Source organism: Oreochromis niloticus, linkage group LG9, assembly GCF_001858045.2.
Source record: "Oreochromis niloticus isolate F11D_XX linkage group LG9, O_niloticus_UMD_NMBU, whole genome shotgun sequence".
Classification (NCBI taxonomy): Eukaryota; Metazoa; Chordata; class Actinopteri; order Cichliformes; family Cichlidae; genus Oreochromis; species Oreochromis niloticus.
The window spans coordinates 24,971,014-24,997,878 of record NC_031974.2 but is presented as its reverse complement, the minus strand read 5'-3'; the positions used below and the strand labels follow the sequence as shown (position 1 = coordinate 24,997,878).

The 26,865-nt window shown below is 37.5% G+C and overlaps 1 protein-coding gene and 1 pseudogene across 1 annotated transcript; both read left to right on the top strand.

Annotated features, from left to right (window-relative positions):
* Positions 1-999: 999 nt before the first annotated feature.
* LOC109203607 (vascular cell adhesion protein 1) lies at positions 1,000-3,249 on the top strand. Its single transcript, XM_019363238.2, has 5 exons — positions 1,000-1,144; positions 1,601-1,906; positions 1,992-2,252; positions 2,369-2,459; positions 2,624-3,249. The coding sequence occupies exons 1-5, from the start codon at positions 1,087-1,089 to the stop codon at positions 2,703-2,705; spliced, it is 798 nt and encodes a 265-aa protein (XP_019218783.1). The 5' UTR covers positions 1,000-1,086; the 3' UTR covers positions 2,706-3,249.
* A 15,179-nt stretch (positions 3,250-18,428) lies between these two features.
* On the top strand, positions 18,429-21,398 carry LOC106096891 (B-cell receptor CD22-like; annotated as a pseudogene).
* Positions 21,399-26,865: the final 5,467 nt, after the last annotated feature.

Sequence of the window (26,865 nt, the reverse complement as noted above, 5' to 3'; positions counted from 1 at the left end):
TCTAGTGACTTTGGTGGAAATGAGCTGCTATATGTGCAAAAATGTTAATGAGAGAATGTGGGTAGGGGGTCAGGTGAATCTAGAGGCAGGTGGGAGTGGCAGCATCTGAAGTGAGAGCAGAGTGCATGATGGGAACATAAAAAGCAGACTGACTGAATAAAGAAAGACAGAAAACCCAAAGCATCACAGGTCTGTTTGCTTTGACATTACAACATCTAAACAGAGAAGTGTTTCACTCGCTGTTTCTGTGAAATCACACACTGACTTTTACTTTGTTGTCTCTCTTCTGTAGCAGTCTGATCATTTGGTAATAAAACATTTTTTACATCTTACTGAATTTACATTCTTTTATTTTTTATGTTTCTCAATTTAATTGAGAAACATAATAATGACAGACATCATTTGAATCTCAATCATTTGATTTAGATTTTAATTGATTTAAAAGTGAGACAATTTCTTGATTTGATCATTTATTTGCACAATTGCTTTTTGTATTTTTCATATTTTTCCAGGTGATGAGTTTTGTGACAGTCCAGTCTGTGAACATCATGACAGACATCCTGTTACTGAGTCTCCTCTTTATTCCAAGTGAGCCGTCTCATTTCAGTCATTTACAGTCTGACAGATCAGCACAGATAGAGATACTTTACAAAGTCACACAGTTTATACTGAAGGTATTGAGGAAAAAGAAACACGGCTGCTAAACTCAACTTATCATAATTATGTTTTTCCTCATATGTATTAGTCTTTTTTTTTCCAGACACTTTGGCTGCTTGTCCTTCAAACACAAACCTGTTCATTACTGCACCAACAGAGATGGAAGCTCTGAGTGGATCTTGTTTACAAATCCCATGTAACTTTAGTGAGACAGGAACAGAAAAGTTTGACAGCACAAGACCCGTCTGTGGAGTGTGGATTAGAAATCATTTGGATGTTTTTGCACATCCAAACAATGAGATCTTCAACAGCAGTGGGACAGTTAACATCTATCCAATGAATATTACAGGAAACCTGAAGGAGAAAAACTGCACCACTCTGTTTTCCAATTTAAACACAACTTATACAAACACATACTACTTCAGAATTATGAACTGGCCGTACAGAGCAACAGCTGTTTGTGATCCTCTTAAAATAACAATTAAAGGTGAGAACGTTGTCATTTTAATGTTAAGATTAAAAAGTTGAATAGCATTATTAACAAGTCAGACTTTAGATAAAATGGTGCTTTTAATTATTTTCTAATATCTTTCAGGTTATTCAACAGTGTTTACACTACAATGTTGATAATATTAGAAAAATTTAGCACTTACTGTATGTACTGACTTTACATTTGACAGAAAACAAAATGAATGCTGGTTGATGTCCAGGTTTCTCTGTTATAATATTTGTGAAATCAAAAATCAAACTAAAAGTTTGCTTTCTGTGTTTATTCAATAGCTCAGCTATTTCTGCTACATGGAGGAAATAATAAGTTTATATTTCTGATTATCATGAGCATTTAATATCAAAACTTTACCACAACTACACTGATCTCCATGTGTTACTTGATTGTATTTCCTGTATTATCAGTGTACAAACTATGTTTGATGTGAAACCACAGATTCTCCTTGGAGGCCCAATATTACAATCCCAGGTGATCTGAAGGAGAAGGAGTCTGTCACTATAACCTGCTCAGCTCTCACTCCCTGTCCACACTCCCCTCCTCAACTCACCTGGAATCTCCAACAAGACTCTCACAACAAAATAGAGGAAAACACAGATGGAAGCTATACAACTAAAATCCAGCAGACCATCACTCTGTCAGACACACATGATGGAAAGAAGATCAGCTGCTCTGCCAGATATCCTGTGAACCAAGGAAAAGACACCAAGACAGCAGAGACAGAAGAGACTCTCAGTGTTTCATGTAAGACAATCAGAGTTTGTTGCGGACCTGAATCTTATAGGAGAACATGATTTACGGGATATCATTTTTCTTTTTTTTTCTCCAGATGCTCCTAAAGACACCTCAGCATCCATCAGTCCATCAGGTTTGGTGTCAGCAGGCAGCTGGGTGAAGCTGACCTGCTCCAGCAGAGCCAAACCTCCAGTCAGCAGCTTCACCTGGTTCAAGAAGAGCAGAGATGGAGCTGTGAAAGTATCTGAAGGAGAGATTTACAGCTTCAATGTAACAGATGGAGGAGTTTATTACTGTGTGGCCACTAATGATCTGGGTAATCAGACATCAGCAGAGATTAATGTGACTGTTGGAGGTACTTGAACTATAGTTCCTTTTTTCCATTTTACTTTAAAGTGAAACGTCTGTTCAAGTGATAATCGTGCACATTCTGCATCATCAGCAAACATTAAATTATATGTTGCATTGCAGGTGAACAGTCAGGAAAACTCTTTGGTGTCTACACTATAGTGAAGACTGTGGGAATCATACTGCTTGTGAGCACACTGGTCTTATTTGAGTGGTGAGTCAGCTGCTATTATGATAGTCATTTAAAACTATTTACAGGCTAACTCGTTTAATTTCACTTTTATTTTGATTCTATTAAGTAGATGTTTATTATTAATCCCTAAAAAAAACAAAATAACAACTGCTTCTCTTTTTAATGTCTTTCTGTTTTTTCTTCAGCTGGTTTAAATCAGGACGCTTCAACACACCAGAGACAGAAAGCGTTCACATGAACAGAGCAGCATCACAGTCTAATAATTAAAGTGTCTGCAAGAAGAGGACAAACATCTCGGAGATCAGCAGTGTTAACATCTGCATGCTGACACAAACATCTGTATAGTACTCAAGTAATGTTAACATTTGGATGTGAACCCTTTTGTTTAAGATAACTAACATGTTAGGATGCAAATCTATGACTGACCTTGACATTTGCTGATAGCTGATAAAAAATAATCACTATCTGAAGCGTTTATCAACAATCAGCTGTCTGCTGCACAAAAAAACCACACTGTGGTGTTACTGTGAATTGTTTGTGCTGAAGGCACCACTCCACATATGATGAAAGATAAAGTGTCTGTTTGTGGCTGATTTACTTCACTGGTGAAGAAGAACTGATGAGTTAAAAACAGAACCTTACTGAGACATTTGACCAACAGGAAGCTGCAGACACAGTTTCTATCAGGTCAACAACATTTCTTAATCATGTGGTCAGTGACTCTGTGTATTTATTCATTGTTTGTGTTCATGTTTTAAGATATTATTTATGAAGTTAGTATATACAAGAAAATGTCTACATGTAGGTCATTTCTTTGGATGTCAGGACTGAATTTCCCATAAATAACATTGCATTGTAACAAGTTGATCAGTGTCATTCTTGTGTCTGACTGGTCCTTCAAAATAAAGTTATTATATATAATACAGTTCTTGTTGAATCAGCAGATCAATCAATAGAATTGTATAACCAAAATAATTACATTAATATAAAGATACAGATACTTTATTTATACAAATGCGGAAATCTGTCTTATTAATGAACATTAACGAGCGCTGGTGTTTTAGATGCCAGAATGATGTTTTCTTTCACTCACAATCTTACTAATGGCTCTGACACTATGGTGTTCATGCTGTGTGTATGTGTACACAGACTACGGCTCCACATTAAATGATGACAACATCATCATCAGTGTTGTTGTGTTTTCAGTCCTTCTGTTTAAAAAGTGGGGGCTGGGTAGGTTTAACGTTGTCATAGTTTTTATTCACACACGTGCTGCTAGTCATGTTTCGATTGCAGATCTGTGTGGGTGAAATGTTCACATTCAGTGTTCAAATGTTCAAAGAAAATGTCACATTGATCACTACAAATGATAAATATCATTAGCTGCAGGAAAGGGGTGGTGCAGTGGGTTCAGGGGTGGTGCTGTGGAGGCTGGCTGGTGCAGCTGCCAGTCTAGTTATGGCTCTCCTATTTCTATGCAGTAGTGCACAGGGCTGTCAAGAAAACAGCACAGACAGACCTGGTGGGCACTGCTGAACAGTGAACAACACTGTATGTAAACAAAAATATTGTTAACATAAAAACCATGTGCATGTGCATGTGTGGGGGTTTCATAGTGGCACACGTGCTACACACCACCGTTCAACTACAGGCTGCATCTGTGTGAAGGTCACTCGTAAATCTGTTTATTAAGTTCATGTCTGCAGGAGACAATATAAAAACACTGTAAAGCAAACAACATAAACTGCTGTAAGCTTTCTGGTTTGGATGCTGTGATGATGTTCTCATTAGTGTCTCTTCACCAGCTACTTTGTTCCTCCAGGTTTTGTTGGGGAAACTTTGCATAATGAGGACGCTGTTGGGTCATGTGATGTGTTCTTCCTGTGACTTCCTTTTATTTAACAAACATTCAAACAGTCATTTCATCTCTTGTTGCTGGGCATCAGTTTTTGATTTATATCCATTTGGAAATATGTCATTTGTGACGAACTCTTGTGATGTCACTTCTTTGGATCTGAGAAACTTCAGGCTCAGCTTCAGTTCTTCCTTCAGTCTGTGAAGAGGAACAAAAATAAAAAAATGAAATGGAGTACAATTATTCCACACTGCTGATTTCGAAATAGATTTACATTAAATTAAATTCTTACTGTGGCTTCTTGCAACATAAACTGTGGAAAGTTTTGGAAGAATCAGGTTAAGACATTGTCTTCAGTTTAACCCTCTCAAAGGTATCATCTAAGGGGAGATAAGGGGTTTAAAAAAAAACAACAAAAAAACCCCCAGCTCTCAGTAACATAATACACAAACATTATTTCAATCATAAAATTGTAACTGATTTTGATTTTCACTTCTTCTAAAGAGCCATTATAAGTTCTTTACCTGAAAAAGTTGACCCTGTTCATCTGGTTGTAGCGTTTTCAGTGGGAGAAACATTTTGTCACTCATCCAAGTGACTTCTTCATTCTTAGCTAACTACAGGTTTCCTCAATCTTACAAACAGTACATTTGCACAATGACTGAATGACAATGACTGGGTTAACAGAAAAAAGTGATCACATCTGCTGGGTCGAAAACATACTATATATAATATGTCCCTTAGACATTTTCACTTCAATTAGGCGCTTTTGGTAGCCATCCAAGCTTCTGGCAAGCTTCTGGTTGAATCTTTGACCACTCCTCTTGACAGAATTGGTGCAGATCAGTTATATTTGATGGCTTTCTGACATGGACTTGCTTCTTCAGCATTGTCTACATGTTTTCAATGGGGTTGAAGTGAGGACTTTGGGAAGGCCATTCTAAAACCCTTATTCTAGCCTGATTTAGCCATTCCTTTACCACTTTTGATGTGTGTTTGGGGTCATTGTCCTGTTGGAACTGCGCCCAAGACCCAACCTTTGGGCTGATGATTTTAGGTTATGTTGAAGAATTTGAAGGTAATCCTCCTTCTTTAATATCCCATGTACTCTGTAAAGCACCAGTTCCATTGGCTCCTCCAAACATATTGCTGGGCATTGTTGCCAAAAAGCTTGATTTTTGTTTCGTCTGACCACAGAACTTTCCTCCAGAAGGTCTTATCTTTGTCCATGTGATCAGCAGCAAACTTCAGTCGAGCCTTAAGGTGCTGCTTTTGGAGCAAGGGCTTCCTTCTTTCATTGCAGCCTCTCAGTCTATGGAGATGCAAAACACGTTTGACTGTGGACAATGACACCTGTGTTCCAGCAGCTTCTAATTCTTGGCAGATATGCTTTTCGGTGATTCTCGGTTGACTCTTCACCCTTCTGACCAATTTTCTCTCAGCAGCAGGTGATAGCTTGCGTTTTCTTCCTGATCGTGGCAGTGACAAAACAGTGCCATGCACTTTCTACTTACAAACAATTGTTTGCACTGTTGCTCTTGGGACCTGCAGCTGCTTTGAAATGGCCCCAAGTGACTTTCCTGACTTATTCAAGTCAATAATTCGCTTTTTCAGATCCATGCTGAGCTCCTTTGACTTTCCCATGTGTAGCGTTTGTGGGCGTTTGTATCCAATGAGCCCTATTTAACTGGCCTCAGAGAAGTCACCAGCTGTAGTCACTCATAATCACTCACAAGAAGTTAAGAGGCCATGCTATGAAGCTCATTTCACTCACAACTTTCTAAGTCACCAAAATTGCTAATTCATGTTACTGTATGTATGTTTTTGACCCAGCAGATGTGATCACTTTTTTCTGTTAACCCATAATAAAGTCATAAAAGAACCAAACTTCATGAATGTTTTTGTGACAAAGAAGTATCTGTTCCAATCACTCTATCAGAGGAAAATCAGAGTTGTAGAAATAACGGGAAACTCAAGAGAGCCATGATATTATTTTCTTTACAAGTGTATGTAAACTTTTGACCACAATTGTAACAGATGGAGGAGTTTATTACTGTGTGGCCACTAATGATCTGGATAATGTGACATCAGGAGAGATTAATGTGAATGTTGGAGGTAAAGGCTGAAGCCACTGATGTATGCTCTTGTATGCTCTTATCCTGTTGTTTTACTCTTTTATTCTCTTTGTTTTGTTTTGTTTAACATTGATGTACAAAGTGTAAAGCTTAAGTGAGGGATATGGCTTTTATTTAACTCATTTGTTATTTCATATTGATCTTGTTTTTCTATCAGGAGAGCAGAAGCGTATCTCCTTCCCTTCTCTGTAATTTACTAAACTGTTCAGAAAGTTATTTACTGTAGTACCTCCACCAGAGTCTGCTTACTAGATTTAAATCAAACTTTCTATTTGTTTCATTTTATAGAATCAAAAAAGTGAAGAGCTGGTTGTTGAAGAGCCAGCAAGTAAATCAGAAGGAGAAGAAGAAAACATCCATTATGGAGAAATCAGCTTCTCTGTGCTGAGAAATGAATTTTCTATTAAGTTAAAAGAAACAAATTACATCCTGCAGCTTTTTATTTTCAACTTTAATTTCACACAAATAAGGGACTAGTTTACATGGCAGTAGGGAAGACTGAAGATTAAGACTGAAGATTAGAAACTTTTACATAATGTAGCTTTTTTTTAAATTATTATTATTTTAGTTATCATCATGTTCATACAGTATTTGAATGCTGGCATGCTGTGTGTGCTCTTGTATGTTTTATTATTTACATTGTAGACATTTTATTTATCATATGAAATGCTAGATGTCTTATTCATATCTAAATAAGTGGATGAGAATTTTTATTTTGTCTTCAAATTCACAGGTTGTTTTTTGTATTAGGTTCCACACTTTTTGTAGTGGTCAGTTTCTCTTTTAATGGATTTGTTTTATTGTTTGAGGGTTTGTTTTTGTTTTGTTTTTTTTACAAGAAAGGCTGGTCTATAGGTCATATTATTTATTTACTATGCAAAGTTCCTTTGGTCCTTTAGTTCTGATCTTATAAAATCTTTAGAGTAATTCCTGCTTGTGTTACCATTCTGTTTCCTCAGTCTTGTCTCCTGGTTTCTCTTTTGTCTCTGTAAAGTTTGCATATTGTGAATCTTCCGTCTGTTAATTTCTGTTTTATTTTGGAGCTCGTTGGTCTCTTGTGCTTTGTATCCAGTTCTACTTCCCTTCTCTCGTGTTTAGTGATCAGCTGTTCTCCCACTTGCTACCTTTCTCCTTGTTATCCTGTGTACATATTGTGTCTCAGTCTTGTTGTTCTTTCTTGTGTTCTCCTGTAATTAAAGCTGATTGTTATTTCTTGTTGTCCAAGTCCTGCATGTTGGCTCCAACTCCTGCTTTAAACCTTTGACGGGAGTCAAAATGGGTTTGCTCGGTTGTTGAACTACTACATCCTTTGTGTTTGCAGTAGATTTTGTTGGTAAGAACATAATTCTCTCCAATGTTTTTGTTACAGAGTGAATCCTGGAAGGGTGTATTACAAAGGATAGTGAGGTATGTTGAGCTTTAAGTCAGTTTTCAATGTCTTAAAGGTGATTATCTTTTAATCTGTCCAAATCACCATAGAAACTTATGGTGAACACACAACCTGGTCCACAGTGGGTTATGTTCAGAGTTTTGGTCTAAAATTGTGAAAAAGTTCCACATGTTCACTTATTCTTGAAACAACAGCATGTGATACAGATCACACTGCAAAAATTGAGAAAAACTGAAACACTGAGAAACACCAAAGCTTCAAACTGAAATTACTTTCTGTTTCTTTTTGTATTATCAGCTTTGTAAATTTCATTGTGTGTGTTAATTTTTCTTGGTATTAGACTATTACTTATACTGTCCCATATATAATCTTCTTAAAATTAACAAATTTCAGTCCTCTTCTTGATCAAACTGCATGATTAACATTTTTATCTCTTCAAACTGGTTTCATCCCACTGCAACAGCATCATTTTTTGAAGTGATTGTACAAAGTATCTTACTTGACTTTTGCTCTGGAGAGGTCAAAGTTTGCATAGTGTTTATCCACTCTATTCCTCAGAAGCTCTCCATCCTCCAACATGTTCAATAAGGACAGATCATTAGAAAGAATGAACACGACTGATTGATGAACAGAATATAGATCGGTGTTTGGCGGTTAGACAGGTTAGAAAAGGATAAGAGCAGGACCCCCCGGAACCTAGACGCTGATAGTGAGATGAAAGTGGCTTGAATGGAGCTTGAGTGATGAAAGGTGGAGATAGGGAGGAGGTGGGTAGCACAAAGGCATCTGTGAAGGAGAATGACAGATGCGCAGTGAGATTTAAAGTGTGGGGCAGAATGCTGATTGGCCTGAAGAAGGCTGGAAGAAGGTGATTGGACTAGACCAGTGAAGACACAAACAGCTTGACAGAGTATAAGTACTCTGGCAAAATGCTTCTAAAAGTGACACTTATAAAAACGATCAGTCTATAGTACTTTGAAAAAGGTGAAATAATTTTGAAAGATCATAAACACTGGATTGAAATGAATTGCAAGCATCATAAAAGGAGTCCAAACGGGCCTGGAGTGCTTTGGCACAGTGGCTAAAACAAAGTTTTGTTGACACTGAAATGTTTGAAGCAGCTGTGCCAACGTTGCAACAACATTTCAAAAGAATCTGACACCACTGAAGATTCAGTTCAGTTCAGTTTTATTCTAGTGTATCTACCTTTAAGTAAGGAATGTGAATATAATTACGTTGTAATTGAAAATAATATAACTTAGAATTCAATTCAATTACAGGGAAATTACAACCTTTATCATCAGCCATAAATTTTTCAAAAATGTCCACTTCCTCTGGAAACTGGTCTACATCTGCAGTTTTACAAATTTGTATAGCTAAACAGGAAGTGGCAGTTCTGGTATTACCTTCACAAGGACAATGTTAAAAACCTAATAAATGTACTGTAAACATTTCACAAAGCCTCCAGCCTTAATTTCACTCCATTACACAAAGTTGATTTAAATCTCCTATGTCATAACACAGTAACGAAAGCATCTCCAAGAGAAGCTAAACATCTAGTTAACTCAAACTAGAAGGATAAAGTGTCTGGTTGTGGCTAATTTACTGATAGCAGGAATAAAATGATCGTTCTTTTCAAACTCTCAAGCTCAGGTATCAACAATCAGTTGTCTGCTTTTGCTGCACAACAACTAAATTGTATTTTCTGCAATGTTACTGTTTAGTTTTTGTTCTGACCAAACCACTCCAGATGTGATGAATGATAAAGTGCCTGCTTGTTGCTGATTCATTTCACTGATGAACAGCTCACAGAGTAAAAACGGAACATTTAAGTACATAGGGGAAGTTGGTCAGCGGGGTTCAGACACAGTTTTTATGAGCTATGAGAAAACAGACACACAATATTTTGCAATATAAATTATGTGTTCAAGAAAGTTACATCAAGATTTCCTTCGTTTTACCACAGGACCTGAGGTTTTGTAGCAGAAAATTACACTGGAACAAAATGATTCACCTGTTAGTGATTTCAGTTATGTGTCTGACTGATGTGAATTAAGCAGTCATAAATATCTAATACAGTTACTGTCTTCATTTTGTTTTTGAATCCCTTAATCATTCAACAAGATAAGATCACCATTAATCAAAATAATGTTTTCCAAAATGTACAGAGCTAGTCTCAGGAAATATTTTACACAGATTGGGATATATCTCTAATCAACCTTTGATCTTTATGCCTGTTTAAAGTATTGAATTGGCATGAATACGTGCATATTCATGTTATAACCTGATTAATACAAAGTATTTTAATATACGTCATGTAGGTCAGAGTAAAAATAACAAATGAAATAAAGTAAAATAACTTACACTCTGAGATTGAGTGGAAGTTCTCTTTCAGTGTTACCTCGTCCAGGTCCGCAGCTCGCAACCGTAGTAAGGAGACCTCTGAGTAATGGTTCAGGTTCCATGTCTGGCTCGTAGCAGACATGGAACTTTACATCAACATATCTTTGGATCTCATATTGAGAGTGCCAGTGAAAAGACACCAAATTTACCTTTGACACTTAGAGTCTAGATCTTTAATCCTCTTAATTTGTTGTGGAAGTATAGTTTATGATAAATCTGAGATTGAGAAATCTGAGCATTGAGTGGATCTTGTTTGCATTTCATATAACTTCAGACCAAAAGAAGAACAGACATTTATCAGCACAAAAAAAACCTTTGGAGTGTGGATAAAAAAATATTCTAGATTTGACAGAAATCAAAACAATCTGACCTTCAACAGTAGTGGAGCAGACATAGTTCTTTAAAGTAAAGAATCATTCATCTAAGGCAACAGCTTCTCGTGATCCTCTTCAAATTAATGTTAGAGGAATAAAAGTTGAGGTGTTTTTTTTTCTTTTCTTTTTACAATAATAAAGATAGATTTGATTTGATTTACTTTGGATTTATGTGCATTTGGTTTGATTTTCTCGAAACTGTTTGGTTTTCATTGGTATTGAAGAAATGTTACATGATTGTCCAGTAAATCCATGTTATTATTAAGACTATTTCTACCCTGCTGTAATCGTGATTTCATTAAATTAATGAAGTTATATGTGAATTTCAGACAAGCTGTCAAATGGCAGTGTTTGGAGATTTTAAACACTGGTACAAAGTGCAGTGTGCACTTCATCGTTAATATCTGTGTGTCTGTGAAACCCCAGATTCTCCTTGGAGCCCCAGTATCGTTGGATATTCCAAAACTCAACGATTTCTGCTACATGGAGGAAATTATAAAATTGGAATAAATTTATGCCCCCGAATTGTGCACTAGGAACATGGAATATGAAGACTTTAAAACATCTACACAGAGCTCCATCTGTTACTTCACCTGTGTTATCAGTGTAAAAACAGTGTTTGATGTGAAAACAAAAATTCTTATTGTATCCCCCATATTACAACAAACAGAGGGATTGAGGTGCATCTGCAGTGATGCTTAGCGATCTGTTGTGCAATGAGAGAGCTGAGCATAAAAGTGAAGCTATCAAACAATTATGTTAATCTACAATATGATACCTAAGATACATTATGATATTATGATAGTAGATATAAAATAATATAAAAATCAGCTGGCTGTTGTTGCTTCACAACAAATAAATTCTACTAAACTGTAGTCTTACTGTGACGTTTCTCATTATGTTAGTATTTTTGGTGCTGAAGGAAACACTCGAAAAATGATAAAAGATAAATATGTTTAGATGTCACTCTTATTGAGTGTTTTGTTTGGGTTTCTACCAATGCGTGGAATTACAAAATTAGAGAGGGGAAAGTCTTACATATGAAACAGGAAATGACCTGTAATCCATTTATTTCAGCAAAGAAACTGTATTATAATTATCACCTATATAAACGGTAACTGTAACGGAATACAATTACAATACAATTGTTTTTTAAATATTTAACATCGGTAAATGTATTCCGTTACTCCCCAAAACTGCCCACTGATCAGCCAGTGTCGTGCCAACTTAGTGATCCACGAAAGAATTTGTTTCCCCTGTGTCGGGAGTGTGCACTGGGCAGGGAAAATGGATCCAGTTGACTCCGCCTCCATTCCAACCAACTACGTGGAAGTAGTGACATCTTACTTTAGTGAAAAAGTGAAACACGAGTGTGGTTACATTACTATTTAGTGTGTGGGTTTGAACAAAATGATATCTGACGGGATTATTTCAACAAACCGGGTTTGTCCATGATTTGGACACAGGGAGCAAATTCTGGCAGGGAGAGCCTGATATTATTTGTATCCCCTGCATTGGGGATAACTACCTTGGTCAGGACGACACCAGGTATCTTACATGGTCCTGCCAGGAATGAGGCGGCCATTTTAAGTGGCTGCATCTCACATCTGTTCTCTTTTTCTGCTTTTAACAGAAAATGTTATTTGCACCATCAGTTAACTTCATCCTCACTCTAACCCGTTCCTCGCATAGTGTGCACACACAAACTGGAGGAATATTTACACTCAACAACACTTCCATTAATTACAAGGGACAAATTTTTAACACTTTTCATGACAAATGATATTATTCCTCCTCTTGTTTGTGTAACCAGAACCTCAGTCACAGAGTGAATCAAAGATCCGTGTCAGTGGTTCATAAAGCCTCGCTTTACCTGTCACTGAGATTCAAGTTTCAGTAACAGATAAACATCAAATTTCATTTCATGTATTTATTTATTTGTTTTACACATAGTTCGACAGTATTTAATTTCATAGACACAAACCTTCCAAAATTAGCTCCTGCCCCCTATCTGAATTCCAAATAATCTTACAAGCGGGCACCTACAACCCAAAAAGCACTCTAACATTTATCCACACTTAACATTGCAAAACAAAACAACAAATCAGTATAATCAACAACATACAATACCACAACATGGCAAAGAAGAATTGCGTCTTCCACAATTAGCCCAAATTACTTTCGTGTTCTTCATATTGATTTATTGTTTTAAGCATTTAACACATTTTAAAATGATGTATATTTGTACAACTCTTGAGATTATCATAGAAAGAGTTCCATATTCTTATGCCTATAACTGTTGGACACATTTGCCTTTGTGTGGTCCTAGCAAACTGATGCTTAAAATAAAATTTCCTTCAACTGTCTCCACTTCCTGAGCAAAATACAAATAAACTTTGTAACTTGAGAAGTAATGTTGTTGTTTTTTTTGCCTTGAACGTGATTAATGTCTTGTTAAATATCCCAATTCTTTGATCTTTGGGCTGAAGGAAGAACAACACTCGGTGTATAAATGCTCAATCAACAATGTCATTATTCCATGCAATTCTCATTATTCCATACAACACTTTGAGCACTACAAATGTCCGGACGGGAGATGTGGACAGGAGGGTGTCCGCCAGATCTTGAAGTGTCTGACCGTTTCTCACATTCTTATAGCTTCAGCCCCCCCTCCAAAGTCATAAAACCTAAATATCCACATTCTTTCTCTCTCAGTGAGCCTAACGGTGCACACACACCGAACGCGAAAGAGGCGGCCAGAGCGTCAGGTTCACATGTAAAGTCAATGGAAAGAGCACGATGACACGCGATTGCGCGTCCAGCGAAAATGCGGAGGCAGATTTGCGTCGGGAAAACGCCAAAACCCGTGAAATGCGCGTCAGTGTACCGCGTGGGGCGCGTGTGACTCGCGAAAGAAAACCACGCGCGTCAGGTTGTGTGTTGCATTTTGTGCACACGCTGAGTTGGAAAATATGAACTCCGGTGTCAAATCACCCCCCGACAACCAATCAGGAGCCTGGTGACGTGGCTGTAACTAGGTCAAAGGGGCAGATCCAGTCACTCCGTATGGAGGAAAAGCTCATCTGTGCCGTGGCTAATCATCCAGAGCTAAATGATGCATGTTGCTACTTCTACCGAGACAGGAATAAAACGGACCTAGCTTGGAGGCACATTAGTGAGGAGATTGGGCAACCTGGTAAGTTCATTCATTCTGCTTTTTAATTTCCAGACTGACCCAATGAAACCGTGCAAAAGCTAGCAAGCCCACCTACTGTCCTGATATTTTCCCACTGATGTCCAAATACCTTTCCGCTAACAAGTTAATGTGTTTATTCAGAGGACATCTGCAGCACAACACATCTGGCACAACTTCCTCCCACATTTCCGGTTCACGCGCGTGGAAACATGCAATTTTGAGGCGCGGTGGATTTTCCCTGGACACGCGTTGAGGTGCAAATGTGCATGCGTGACATTAGGGGCGTTTGGGCGTTTTCGCTCGCCTCTTTCGCGTCCGGTGTGAACGCACCGTAAGATATGACCTCGGCTTCCTGTGCAGTATATTCTGTTCTTTCTAATCAGACAAATAAGGCCATGAGTCTCTGAAAACAGTATTTCTTATAAATCAGCATTATAATGCATCATAAAACAGTGTAATGATTTTACAAACTTTAATCCAAGGCATGTGGCCTATAGCCATATAATGATTCAACAATTCTTTGATTAGAAGTATAGGGTGGCATTAAATAGTATAATAATCTCACAGTCTGTAATGTCACTAAATCTTCTAATTTCAACAATTTCAATTATTTGTATGTTCTCTATATTTAACATTTTGAACCATTCATACCACTTTCTTCTGTAACAAGTATAAAGGTTTTATATTACTCGCATATGTATTCCCCCACACTTCAGCATAATAACTGAGATAGGGGAAAATTAGTGAGAAATATAAAATACGCATTGCCTTATAATCTAGTATATCTCTGACATTACACAAAGTATAAATATTTTTAACCATCTTTTTCTAACATGTTCAATATGAGGTTTCCATGTTAGTTTATCATCCACTATTATCCCCCAAAAACGGAGTTCAGTAACTCTCTCAATCGGAACTCCATCAATGGACAGAGTTACTTCATCCTCTTTTACACGATTTCTGAAAAATCATAAATTTTGTTTCTGTCAGGTTCAAAGATAATTTGTTTACATCAAACCATTTCTTTAGTTTTTCCATGTCAGAAACCATAATTTCGACCAATTCTTTTAAATTGTCCCCAGCACAATAAAAATTTGTGTCGTCTGCAAACAAAACAATGTTTAACATTTTGGACACATCACAAATATCATTTATATATAAATTAAACATTTTTGGTCCCAAAACAGAACCTTGAGGAACCCCTCATTCAATTTTCAATCTTTCAGAGGAATTGCCTAAATAATGCACTTACTGGGACCTATTTTCTAAATAACTGCTTAACCAGTGCAATTCCTCTCACACCATAAGTATTCAGCTTAGAAATCAAACTAGAATGTTGCAGCATATCAAAAGCTTTTTTAAAAAAATAATAAATACCCCTATTGTATATTTATTATTGTGTGTTGCAAATGAAATATCTTCAATAGTATTAATCAGTGCTAATGCTGTTGATCTATTTTTTTAAAAAACCATATTGATTTTCATTGATTTACAGTCCAATGTCTTTTTAACTATAACCATATCTAAACCATCGCAATCAGTAGCTGTCTTACTTTTAGTCTGTTGTATAATTGCTGCAATTTCTTTTGGCTAAAAATATAGACTTAACCACTCTGCTTTCACCTTTCCAACCATCCTTTTGTTCTAGCTCATCATGTTTTCTAATTAAATTTGCCAAATTAGGTCCAATATTTACAAAAAAGGAATTAAATTCATTTACTACTTCATTCATATCCTTTAAAATCTTATTTTTCTTATTAAAATAAAAAGGCAAATCTAAGGATACGTTCTTATTACCCAATACGTCTTTGAAAATATTCCAAATACCTGTAATATTATTTTATTTTCTTGAAATAATTTGTTACAGTAATCTTTCTTGGCCTTCCTGAAAATTAATACTTAAAACTTATTTTTATAGACTTTATATGTCATTTCAGCAGTATTTGTTCTGAGTTTTATATAGTCACTATATAATTTGTTTTCCTTTTTACATGCATTGACTAGCCCCTTAAAAATGTTATTTGTACCATCAATTAACTTCATCCTCACTCTAACCCGTTCCTCAAATACTGTGCACACACAAACTGGAGGAATATTTACACTGAACTACGTAAACCAGTCAATCAATCAGTAAGTAAATACAAACACTTCCATTAGTTACACAAGAAAATTTTTTAAACCTTTTCATTACAAATGATATTTCTCCTCCTCTTGTTTGTGTAACCAAAACCTGAGTCACAGACTGAATCAAACATTCGTGTCAGTGGTTCATAAAGCCTCGCTTTACCTGGACTGAGATTCAAGTTTCAGTAACATATAAACATCAAAAGGCCAGAGCAGCTCTACCACAGTGAGTAGGTCAAAAATCAGGCAATGAGTGGAGAGAAGAGTTGGAGTGACTCTGGAGAAGGAAGCACAGGTAGTGAGCCAAACAAGTGGGTGCAGAGGTCATCCTTACTGAGGACTGACTGAACAGGAGTGAATTTGCATGTTCTCCCCATGTTACCATGTTGTTCTCTGGTTTTTCCCCACCATCCAAATAAGTCCACATCATTGGAAACTCTCAATCATCCACTTAATCTGGCTGTTAATTTGAAACTAAAGCTGATCATCTGGGTATTAAACCCAGGCTTTCTTGTGATTTTCTCCAAGAACATGTCTAGTTGAAAGTGGCTTAACTGTTTTGCAGTAAATGTAACTGACCATGAGAGGGAGAGAAAAACACACAAATAAAAAGTCATTGGTTTGTGACTGAAAGTACAATATACTCATTAACGTTTTACTGGATAGATCTGACACAAAAGAACACTGAACCTTCTAAATTGATGAGTAAGATAATAATTATTAATTAGAACTATTAAGCTATTAAGGTGTGAAGAATCAGCTGTCTACCCTTGCTGCACAACAACCAAACTGTACTTACTGTGTTACTCTGAAGCATCTCTTGATATGTGATTATTGTTAGTGATGAAAAAAATCACTCCAGATATAATGGAAAAAAATATATTTAGATTGTAATTGATATTTAAATGTATTTGTCAACAGATAAATGAGTCATTTAGTAAAAGAAGAACCATTTAAACACACTGAGAATGTTGGTCAACACGTTGACAGCTTTCTGTAATAAAGTTATAATTAATGTTAGATTCATGTCAAAGTAACATCAATATGGATGTCAAGGGCCAGCAGAAGAGCACACTGTAACAAGATGAGCAGTATTATTCACTTCACTGTAGCTGTGACCTCAGTAATAATGTTGTGTATGTGCTGAACTAGGGATGGGTACCGGTAACCGGTGCCATTCTGACATCTTTTTTTTCTTGAGATGTCATACACTTTGGATTCTAGCCAATCATTTTACCTTTCCAAGGATAGTAGGCGGGCCCAAGTACGTATGTTCTTTTAGAGCAGAGCTACAGATTAAAAATGCCCAAGGCGAAGCGGTCAAACTCTGGTTGTACTTCACAGCAAAAGATGCAAACCCAGCAGCCTGCAACAAGTGCTTTAAGGTGATACTGTGCAAAGGAGGTAACACCTCGAATCTGATGAAACACCTGGCGACACATAGCGTTTTTTTAAAAGCCAAGAAATGCACCGTATTTGATAGCTTGCTGCGAGACCTCACACCGAGCACATCTACTGCGGGTGTGGTGCCTGTTATCAGACCTGCAGTTAGCAACATCCCCCAAGAACCCGAAGAGTAGAGTCCTGGCCCCTAGCCCTGCCAGTGTAGCAGAAATGATGACGGATGATGATGGCAGCAGCAGCCGTTCTCCTCTGCGTGAGTAGCTTAATGTTGTTCGTGTGTAATTTACGTTGAGTAGGCTAACCACATTATTACATTAATGCATGTAAGGTGAACTAGCAAACACCGTCGTAGTTACATGCGGCTGTCTTCTTGTTTGATGGCAGATACTCCCTTCACCCTGGCCAAAAAGGCTAAAATGACCAAAGAAAAAGTGGAAAACAGCTAAACATGAGAGGTTTTTGGACAAAGTTTGTTTTTTCCATTGTTTAAGCACTGCTTCCAGCCAAGAGTGATGCCATAAATCCCCTATAGCTGCAGAAAAGGCTAATATTGTTATCTTTTTACAAAAAAACAGCTAAACATGAGAGGTTTTTGGACAAAGTTTGTGTTCTCCATGCTTTAAGCACCAGTTCGAGCGCCATTTAAGCACCGGCACAGTTTCAAAAGTACCGGTTTGGCACCGGCATCGGATAAAACCTAAACGATACCCATCCCTATGCTGAACAGAAAACATTTCTGTATAAGGCTACATCTGTCTTCAGTGAGAGCAAGTGAGAGCAGAGTGCATGATGGGAACATAAAAAGCAGACTGACTGAATAAAGAAAGACAGAAAACCAAAAGCATCACAGGTCTGTTTGCTTTGACATTACAACATCTAAACAGAGAAGTGTTTCACTCGCTCTGTTTCTGCTTTACTTAGCAATCTGATCATTAGGTAAGGCATTTTTTTTCCATTTTAATAATTGTGTATATTACTCTAAAAAGAGAGTACCTGCTTTAATTTACAACCTTTGAAATTTGTGACATGATTTTCTGTTTTGATCTTTTTGTGTAATTATGGCTTTCCTTTCTATATATTTTTTCCAAGTGATGAGTTTTGTGACAGTCCAGTCTGTGAACATCATGACAGACATCATGTTACTGAGTCTCCTCTTTATTCCAAGTGAGCCGTCTCATTTCAATCATTTACAGTCTGACAGATCAGCACAGATAGAGATACTTTACAAAGTCACACAGTTTATACTGAAGGTGTCGAGAAAAAAGAAACACGGCTGCTAAACTCAACTTAACATAATTATGTTTTTCCTCATATGTATTAGTCTTTTTTTCCAGACACTTTGGCAGCTTGTCCTCAGGATTCACGCCTGTTCATCACTGCACCAACAGAGATGGAAGCTCTGAGTGGATCTTGTTTACAAATCCTATGTAACTTTAGTGAGACAGGAACAGAAAAGTTTGACAGCACAAGACCCGTCTGTGGAGTGTGGATTAAAAATCATTCGGATGTTTTTGCACATCCAAACAATGAGATCTTCAACAGCAGTGGGACAGTTAACATCTATCCAATGAATATTACAGGAGACCTGAAGGAGAAAAACTGCACCACTCTGTTTTCCAATTTAACCACAACTTATACAAACACATACTACTTCAGAATTATGAACTGGCCGTTCAGAGCAACAGCTGTTTGTGATCCTCTTAAAATAATAATTAAAGGTGAGAACGTTTTCATGTTAATAATAAAAAGTCTGATTGGATTGTAAACGGGTGCAGTGTTATAGAAATCAATACCTTCTATTTATTTTTATATTGTTTAACAAACAATTGTTTTAACTACACTACCATGATTAAGTAAAGAGATTACATTTTGCATGTACTGACTTTACCTTTGACAGCTGAATGTCTGAATGCTGAGAAATATCTCATTTTCTCTGCGCTGACTACAACACTCACCAGTTTCTGCTATATGTAAAAAAAAAAAATCTAAAATAGTGAATACATTTATGTTCCTAATTGTACACAAGTTAATTATATTATGAAAAGTTTCAAAAATCCACACTGACCTTCATCTTTTCAGATCATTAACTATTCCTATATTATCAGTGTACAAACTGTGTTTATGATGTGAAACCACAGATTCTCCTTGGAGGCCCAATATTACAATCCCAGGTGATCTGAAGGAGAAGGTCTGTCACTATAACCTGCTCAGCTCTCACTCCCTGTCCACACTCCCCTCCTCAACTCACCTGGAATCTCCAACAAGACTCTCACAACAAAATAGAGGAAAACACAGATGGAAGCTTTACAACTAAAATCCAGCAGACCATCACTCTGTCAGACACACATGATGGAAAGAAGATCAGCTGCTCTGCCAGATATCCTGTGAACCAAGGAAAAGACACCAAGACAGCAGAGACAGAAGAGACTCTCAGTGTTTCATGTAAGACAATCAGAGTTTGTTGTTAAAAACCTGTCAAAATATCATGATTTATTGGGAAGTCAGCTTTTTATATTGAATAATGATAATCTGTGTCACACTTTTCTCCAGATGCTCCTAAAGACACCTCAGCATCCATCAGTCCATCAGGTTTGGTGTCAGCAGGCAGCTGGGTGAAGCTGACCTGCTCCAGCAGAGCCAAACCTCCAGTCAGCAGCTTCACCTGGTTCAAGAAGAGCAGAGATGGAGCTGTGAAAGTATCTGAAGGAGAGATTTACAGCTTCAATGTAACAGATGGAGGAGTTTATTACTGTGTGGCCACTAATGATCTGGGTAATCAGACATCAGCAGAGATTCATGTGACTGTTGGAGGTAAATGCTGAAGCCACTGATGTTTTTTATGCTCTTATCTATTTTTTTCTTCTTCTTTTCTTGAGAAACTCATTTCATCTCTTTGCTTTGTTTTTTTCTAAACAGTGCTGTTTAGATTGTACAATTAAACATGATGGTGATATGAATGAAAAGAAAGATAAAAAAAGAACCTAATCTGTTTAACTCATGTGTTGTTTCATATTTATCTTGTTCTTCTATCAGGAGAGCAGAAGAGTATCTCCTTCCCACTGTGGCTACTTCTTGGAGGAATTCTTGGGATGACGTTACTCCCCTTGGTCATCTTTCTTGTGTAAATATTACATTACAGTAGAAAACATGATAAGTTAGTGTCACTGACATGTTACCTGCATGTTAAATTATCTGTTTACTCGCGCATATATTTAACCTCAAACAGAGGAGTCAGTTAAGTCATGTTAAACTCTCTCTTTTATCTTTTATCTTCCAGGTGGTTAAAGTCAAAGCATCAAACTCAACAACAGACTCATGTAAGAAAATACTCAACTTCTCTGTAATTTATTGAACTGATCAGAAAGTTATTTACTGTAGTACCTCCACCAGAGTCTGCTTACTAGATTTAAATGATACAGAACTTTCGATTTGTTTAATTTTGTAGATTCAAATAAGTGAAGAACAGGTTTGTGAAGAGCCAGCAAGTAAATCAGAAGAAGAAGAAGAAAACATCCATTATGGAGAGATCAGCTTCTCTGTGCTGGGACATGAAGCATCAGCTGACTCAGTGCAGGACAGAGGACAGCAGCAGGATACAGTGTACGCACAGGTGAAAGTCAACAAGCCAAAAAACACAGAGCGCACTCACGACTAAGAGGAACTCTACTCTGAGGTCAAGAAAAAGTTATAACATTACATTAACAAAGTGTATTAAAGAAACACACACACACAGAACCTGCACACAAAAATGTCATTTTCACAGATCAAGTTAAACCAACAAATCACATCCTGCAGCTTTTTATGTTCAGCTTTAATTTCTAACGTCTATTTTGGTTTTTTTAGGTAATTGTTAAAGTGTGTAAATAGTTGTTTCAGCGCTCCAATAATGAACTTGTTTAGATGACAGTCAAGACGTTTCTACAGCAGACTCAAAACCTCCACATACTGTAGCTTTTTTAAATTTTAGTTTTCATCATGTTCACACACTATTTACCTGCTGGTGCCCTGCCTTGTTGTGGGGTTTTTCCAGAACAGTAGTACTTTGGGGTTTGCTGTTCCCGATCTGTTTCTATTTTGTAATTAAAGCTGATTTTTAAGTTTGTTTCTTGTTTTCTGAGTCCTTCATGTTGGATCCTCTCTGCCAACTTTGACAATAGCCACCAAAATGCGGTTGCTAGGTTGTTGAACTACTACATGCTTTGTGTTTGCAGTAGAGTCACAGAATGTAGAATTCTCACTAATATTTTTTGTAACACAGTGAGGCCTGGGTCGGTGTATTACAAGGGTTAGAGAGGTATGTCGAGCTTAAAGTCAGTTTTCAGTGTCTTGAAGATGATGATTTTTTATTCTGCCCAGATCACCAAAGATATTCATGGTTAACACAAGCTGGTCCACAGTGGGTTAGGTTCAAAGTTTTGGTCTAAAATTGTGTTAATGTTCCACATGTTCACTGATTCTTGAAACAATAGTATTTGACACAAATCACACTGCAAAATAGCCTGGGAGGAGTTGGCTCTGTCAGAGAGCTGTCAGAGTCAGAGCCCAAAGCAAAATTAGACTTTTACTGTTGATAATACTGATTATTCACACTCCTATTATAAACTTATTTCATTTTCTAAATAGTAAATAAAAATGCAGATTGTACATTGTAAACTGTATTTAATAATATATTTTTTTTAAAATTAGGAGCAATTTCCCTTATAGCCCACACAGAGAAGCAATGCATAAAACCTCAAAGAGCTGCACAGTTGCACCAGAGCTGTTTAAATCATCCCATTGTCAGCTGGCATGTTTTTACCCATCTCTGGTTTTCAATCTAAAATGGTGGTAAAGTCAGATACAAGTGTGCCGAAACTTGGATAATGAATGTCACTGGCTCACTAAATGTCACAAAATAAACAAACATAAAATAGATTTTCTATAAACTTCTTTATGATTTTTAGTTTTAGATAATCAGAATCAGCATACTTTATAATCCCTAAGGAAATTATGTGGATTTAAGAAATAGCACTAATAAATATAAATCGCTCAATTATAAATATCAAGAATATTATAGAGGTGAAATATATATGATTGACATCTAAATCTAACCTGTGAAACTTTTTATTTGTTGTTGACACTCTGTTCCTCAGTAGCTCTCCATCCTCCAACAAGAAACATAGCTGTAGATAGATTATCAACAGCCCTGCCCAGCAGGACCTCAACTCGGCTGACCAGCAAGGAGCCCAAATGCAAAGTAGATGAAACCAAGCCGCCAGGCCATGAATAGAAGGGCAAGAATGATAGTACAGAGGAGCAGGTGCTGCTGGGGGAGGACCAGATGGACCCAACACTGGGCTCCAAGTCTCAATCAGATCTGTTGTCAGCATTTAGCAGCCATGAGAACATGGCCAAAATAAAACATTATTAAAACATCTAGATCTTTCCAATAAATCTGAATAAATAATGAGTGTAAAACTCCGAAATAACTGCTAAGACTCAAGCCACAGCCCCGTGCGCCCCCGTCCTTCCAAAACAAACCTCTTCTATTCTGTTTCTTTATTATCTAATGTCTGATTAAAGTAAATATCTCCCCAACTGACAAAATGAAGTACACGTGTGCAGTCCACCAGTTTACACAGAGACACAGAATAAGCTGCATGTATTTTGCAAATAGCACAAAACGGATCAAATTAACTGTTATTTTTAACATTTATCTGCATTTTAATAAGAACTCTGACAAGATGCTTAGAAGATGAGTACATATTGTTCGTTTTTCCCTACATTTTGAGAAAATTACTTAAAATTTAAAATGATTTACGCAATACTTAACATTACTTACAGTTCAATAATTTCCTTATTATCTGTAATTGCAAATGAAATTTGCAAATGAAAGACACTGAAATTTCATTTAATCACAGGGAAAGTATGAACTTTGTCATCAGCCTGAAGTGTTTTCAAAACTGTCCAGTTGCTCTGTAAATTGGTCTAAACCACCAGTTTTGCAATTTTTTTTATCCATCCATCCATCCATTCGCTTCCGCTTATCCTTTTCAGGGTTGCGGGGGGTGCTGGAGCCTATCCCAGCTGTCATAGGGCGAGAGGCGGGGTACACCCTGGACAGGTCGCCAGTCTGTCGCAGGGCCAACACACAAGGACAGACAACCATTCACACTCACATTCACACCTAGTGACAATTTGGATTATCCAATTAACCTATCCCCACAAGCTGCATGTCTTTGGACGGTGGAAGGAAGCCGGAGTACCCGGAGGGAACCCACGCAAACACGGGGAGAACATGCAAACTCCGCACAGAAAGACCCCGGCCTGATGGTGGAATTGAACTCAGGACCTTCTTGCTGTGCGGCAACAGTGCTAACCACCGTGCCACCGTGCTGCCCAATTTTTATATATTTTTATATTTTATATGAACAGGAATTGACAGTCCTGGTGTTAACTCCACATGTTAAAAATCTACTAAACGTACAGTAAACCTCTCACCAAGCAGCCAGTTATTCAGTCTTAATTACATTCCATTACACAAAGGGGATTTAAATCTTGTAGAGTTATATCATAACACAGTAAGTAAAGAATCCAAAAGAGAAGATAATTATTGTTTGGAACTCTTAAGCTCAAGTATCAACAATCAGCTGTCTGCTGCACAACAACTAAATTGTATTTACTGCAGTGTTACTGTATAGTTTTCATTCTGACCAAACGAGAATGTGATGAATGATAAATTGCCTGCTTGTTGCTGATTCACTTCACTGATGAACAGCTGACAGAGTAAAAAGGGAACATTTAAGTACATAGGGGAAGTTGGTCAGTGGGGTTCAGACACTGTTTTTAGGAGCTGTGAGAAAACAGACGCACAATATTTTGCAAACAAATGTCTTAATTATGTGGCCTACTATCTGTTAAGCAACTACAAAGGTTATGTGTTCAAGAAATTTACTACAGGACTTTAGGTTTTGTAGCAGAAAATTATACTGGAACAAAATGATTCACCTCTCAGTGGTTTCAATTTTGTGTCTGATTGATGTGAATTCTGCCGTCAGTAAATGACTAATACAGCTGTTGTTGAATCATTTAATCAATTAACAAGATAACATCATTAATGGTGTATAAAATACAAAATATTTATTTTGGTAAACCTTAAGCAGCAAAACATGCAAGGACATAATAATCCTGTATGCATCAACACTGATATAAATTTCCTCCATAGTATTCTTGTTCTTGGATGTATGCCGTGGAGGGTTTTTCTCTTCTTAATCATATCATATTACAGCTCTATATATATATTAGTCCGTAGATGCATAAAGGAGTCTTTCAAATGAAAAGTTGTTATTATTTCATATTTCAGCTAGTCCTCAAAAGCATGTTATTAAAATCAGACCATTTACATTTTTAACTTTTCTTTTATAAATTTGATAAAATTGCTGTTTTTGTATTACTACCCTAAACCTCTATAAGTGGTTTAAAAATGACCCACATTTACTTCCTATGGAATTTCATGTGAACCTTTTATTCTTATCAGCTGTGACTGTCAGGAGTATGGATTTTGTTGACCACAGAGTGTCTCACAGAGTTATTTTACACAGCAACAATTAACAGGGCAGCACTCAGAGAGCAATTCATCAGTGATTGTGTGACTGTAGACAAACAGCTTGCACCATTGGGGCAGAAGTGAAAGTTTCTTCAGTACATGCCAAACAAGCCCTAGTATGGCCTTAAGGTCATCTGGGTTTGTCCCCAATGCAATAGATAGAATGGGAGCTCACAGTATCTACAGTTTAATAAGGAGAGATCATTAGAAGGAATTGAACATGATTTATTGATGTACAGAATTCAGCAGAAAGATGACTGGAGTAGTGATCTCACAATCGGCTTTACAGTGTCAGAAGGTGGAAGTGACGTAAAGCTTAGATTAGCTACAAACACCTGGGAAGCAGAGATGTGTGACTAAAGAGCATACTTATTAAACGTACGCATTAGCTTCACTACATGATGCACACATCCCCTATGCAATAGATGGAATGGTTTACATGGGGAAAAAACCAGAGAAAATGTTCAGAACTATCAGAGGGGAAATATTGTTTAGAGGTTGTGCAGTAGATTCAGAAACACAGGAGAAGGATCCTCACTCTACAACAGAGTCCCTACAATAGTGGGGACATAATTAGATTCTTTGGCAACTTTACCATGGTTAGCTATGTCACATGGAAAGGAATGGCTGTTGTACTCCTGATCATGATGTGTCACAATAAAAAGGCTGATAAAAATAGCAGAAAGGAAAAAAAGACGAATGATCACATTCTACAATAAAAGCAAAGAGGGTGTACACACCATGGAGCAGATGGTTGGTACCTACAGCTGCAAGTATCAAACACAGAGTGGACCCATGGTGCCGTGGTACAACATTCTTGACATCGCCACCCTTAATGGCGACACGTTTTTCAGGGGTCAGCACCCTCAATTCAAGAGTAGTGTCACCAGTACCCGATGTATCTTCGTCAATGAGTTCTCACAGGAGCTTTTCACACCACACATGAGAAGTTGAGTAGAAGGTTGTTGCAACTGCAAAACCAATCACTGAAGCAATGGGAAGGTGTGGTGTGATAAATGCCACAACTCGGCCACAGAAAAAAAAAGCAGAAGGGTTGACCAAAGAGATGGAAGTATCAGATGTGTCCAAGCAATCAACAATCTGTGGGAAAAGTACATGTGTGCAGTGATTAGAGGTAGAAACAGAAGTAGTAATTTAGTCATTTGTCAAACTATATACAGTGAGGAGACAAGGCAAGAAAACATGAAATTTGTCATGATCTGGGTGAGTGCCAGTGTTTTTCCACAGAACCAACAGTTCCTATGTTCCTGCTCATTGCTGTCACCTGTGAGTAATTAAGCTGTCGACATATAAGGCCAGTGCTCTCAACTTCTCTTAACCACAGTTAGTGCAGGCCACCGCTGTGTTTTGTAAACATCATAGTAAATTACCTTGACTTACCTTGTACCTCTCGTTCAGATTATCAGACACAAATCCTTGCCATAGAACCCGCATTTGGACGCTGGAGCTCTCGACAGTCTTCATAGTCACGGTTTTTGCTCACTCCACGCACCTGCCTGCCTCCCTGCCTCAACATCAGGAGATTTGGATTTCTTACCACTCACCCACACCACTGTCCCCTCCACTCTGCTGATCCACCTGTGGCAAGTAAGCAGCTTAAAGGAACATTCAGAACCAATATCTACCAGCATTCTCTTGGAACCATACCTGAACTTGTTTACTCTTGTTTCAGTGACTCTGACCCCCCATCCGGTCTCTCCCTTTGGCCCCAAAATCACAGAACTGCAGTTTCCACAGTTGAAATCTCACTTGTTGTTTGCATAGCTCAGGTTGCCTTTTGGCTTTGTTCACGGCACAAGTTTGAACTCACTGCTCAGTTCACAGTTGAATAGCTTCGTTGCATACACTTGTATTGTATGTAAACCCCAGGTCTGCTGGGGCGGCAACATCTCCGCCGGGGACAGGAAGAGACTGAACAGGCTGATCCGCAGGGCCAGCTC

Bases quoted from the DNA above. Each gene is read 5' to 3' on its own strand.
- LOC109203607 (XM_019363238.2), top strand. From the start codon at position 1,087: ATGAACTGGCCGTACAGAGCAACAGCTGTTTGTGATCCTCTTAAAATA. The intron at 1,145-1,600 runs GTGAGAACGTTG...GTGAAACCACAG, and splicing joins TCTTAAAATAACAATTAAAG to ATTCTCCTTGGAGGCCCAAT. The intron at 1,907-1,991 runs GTAAGACAATCA...TTTTTTCTCCAG, and splicing joins AGAGACTCTCAGTGTTTCAT to ATGCTCCTAAAGACACCTCA.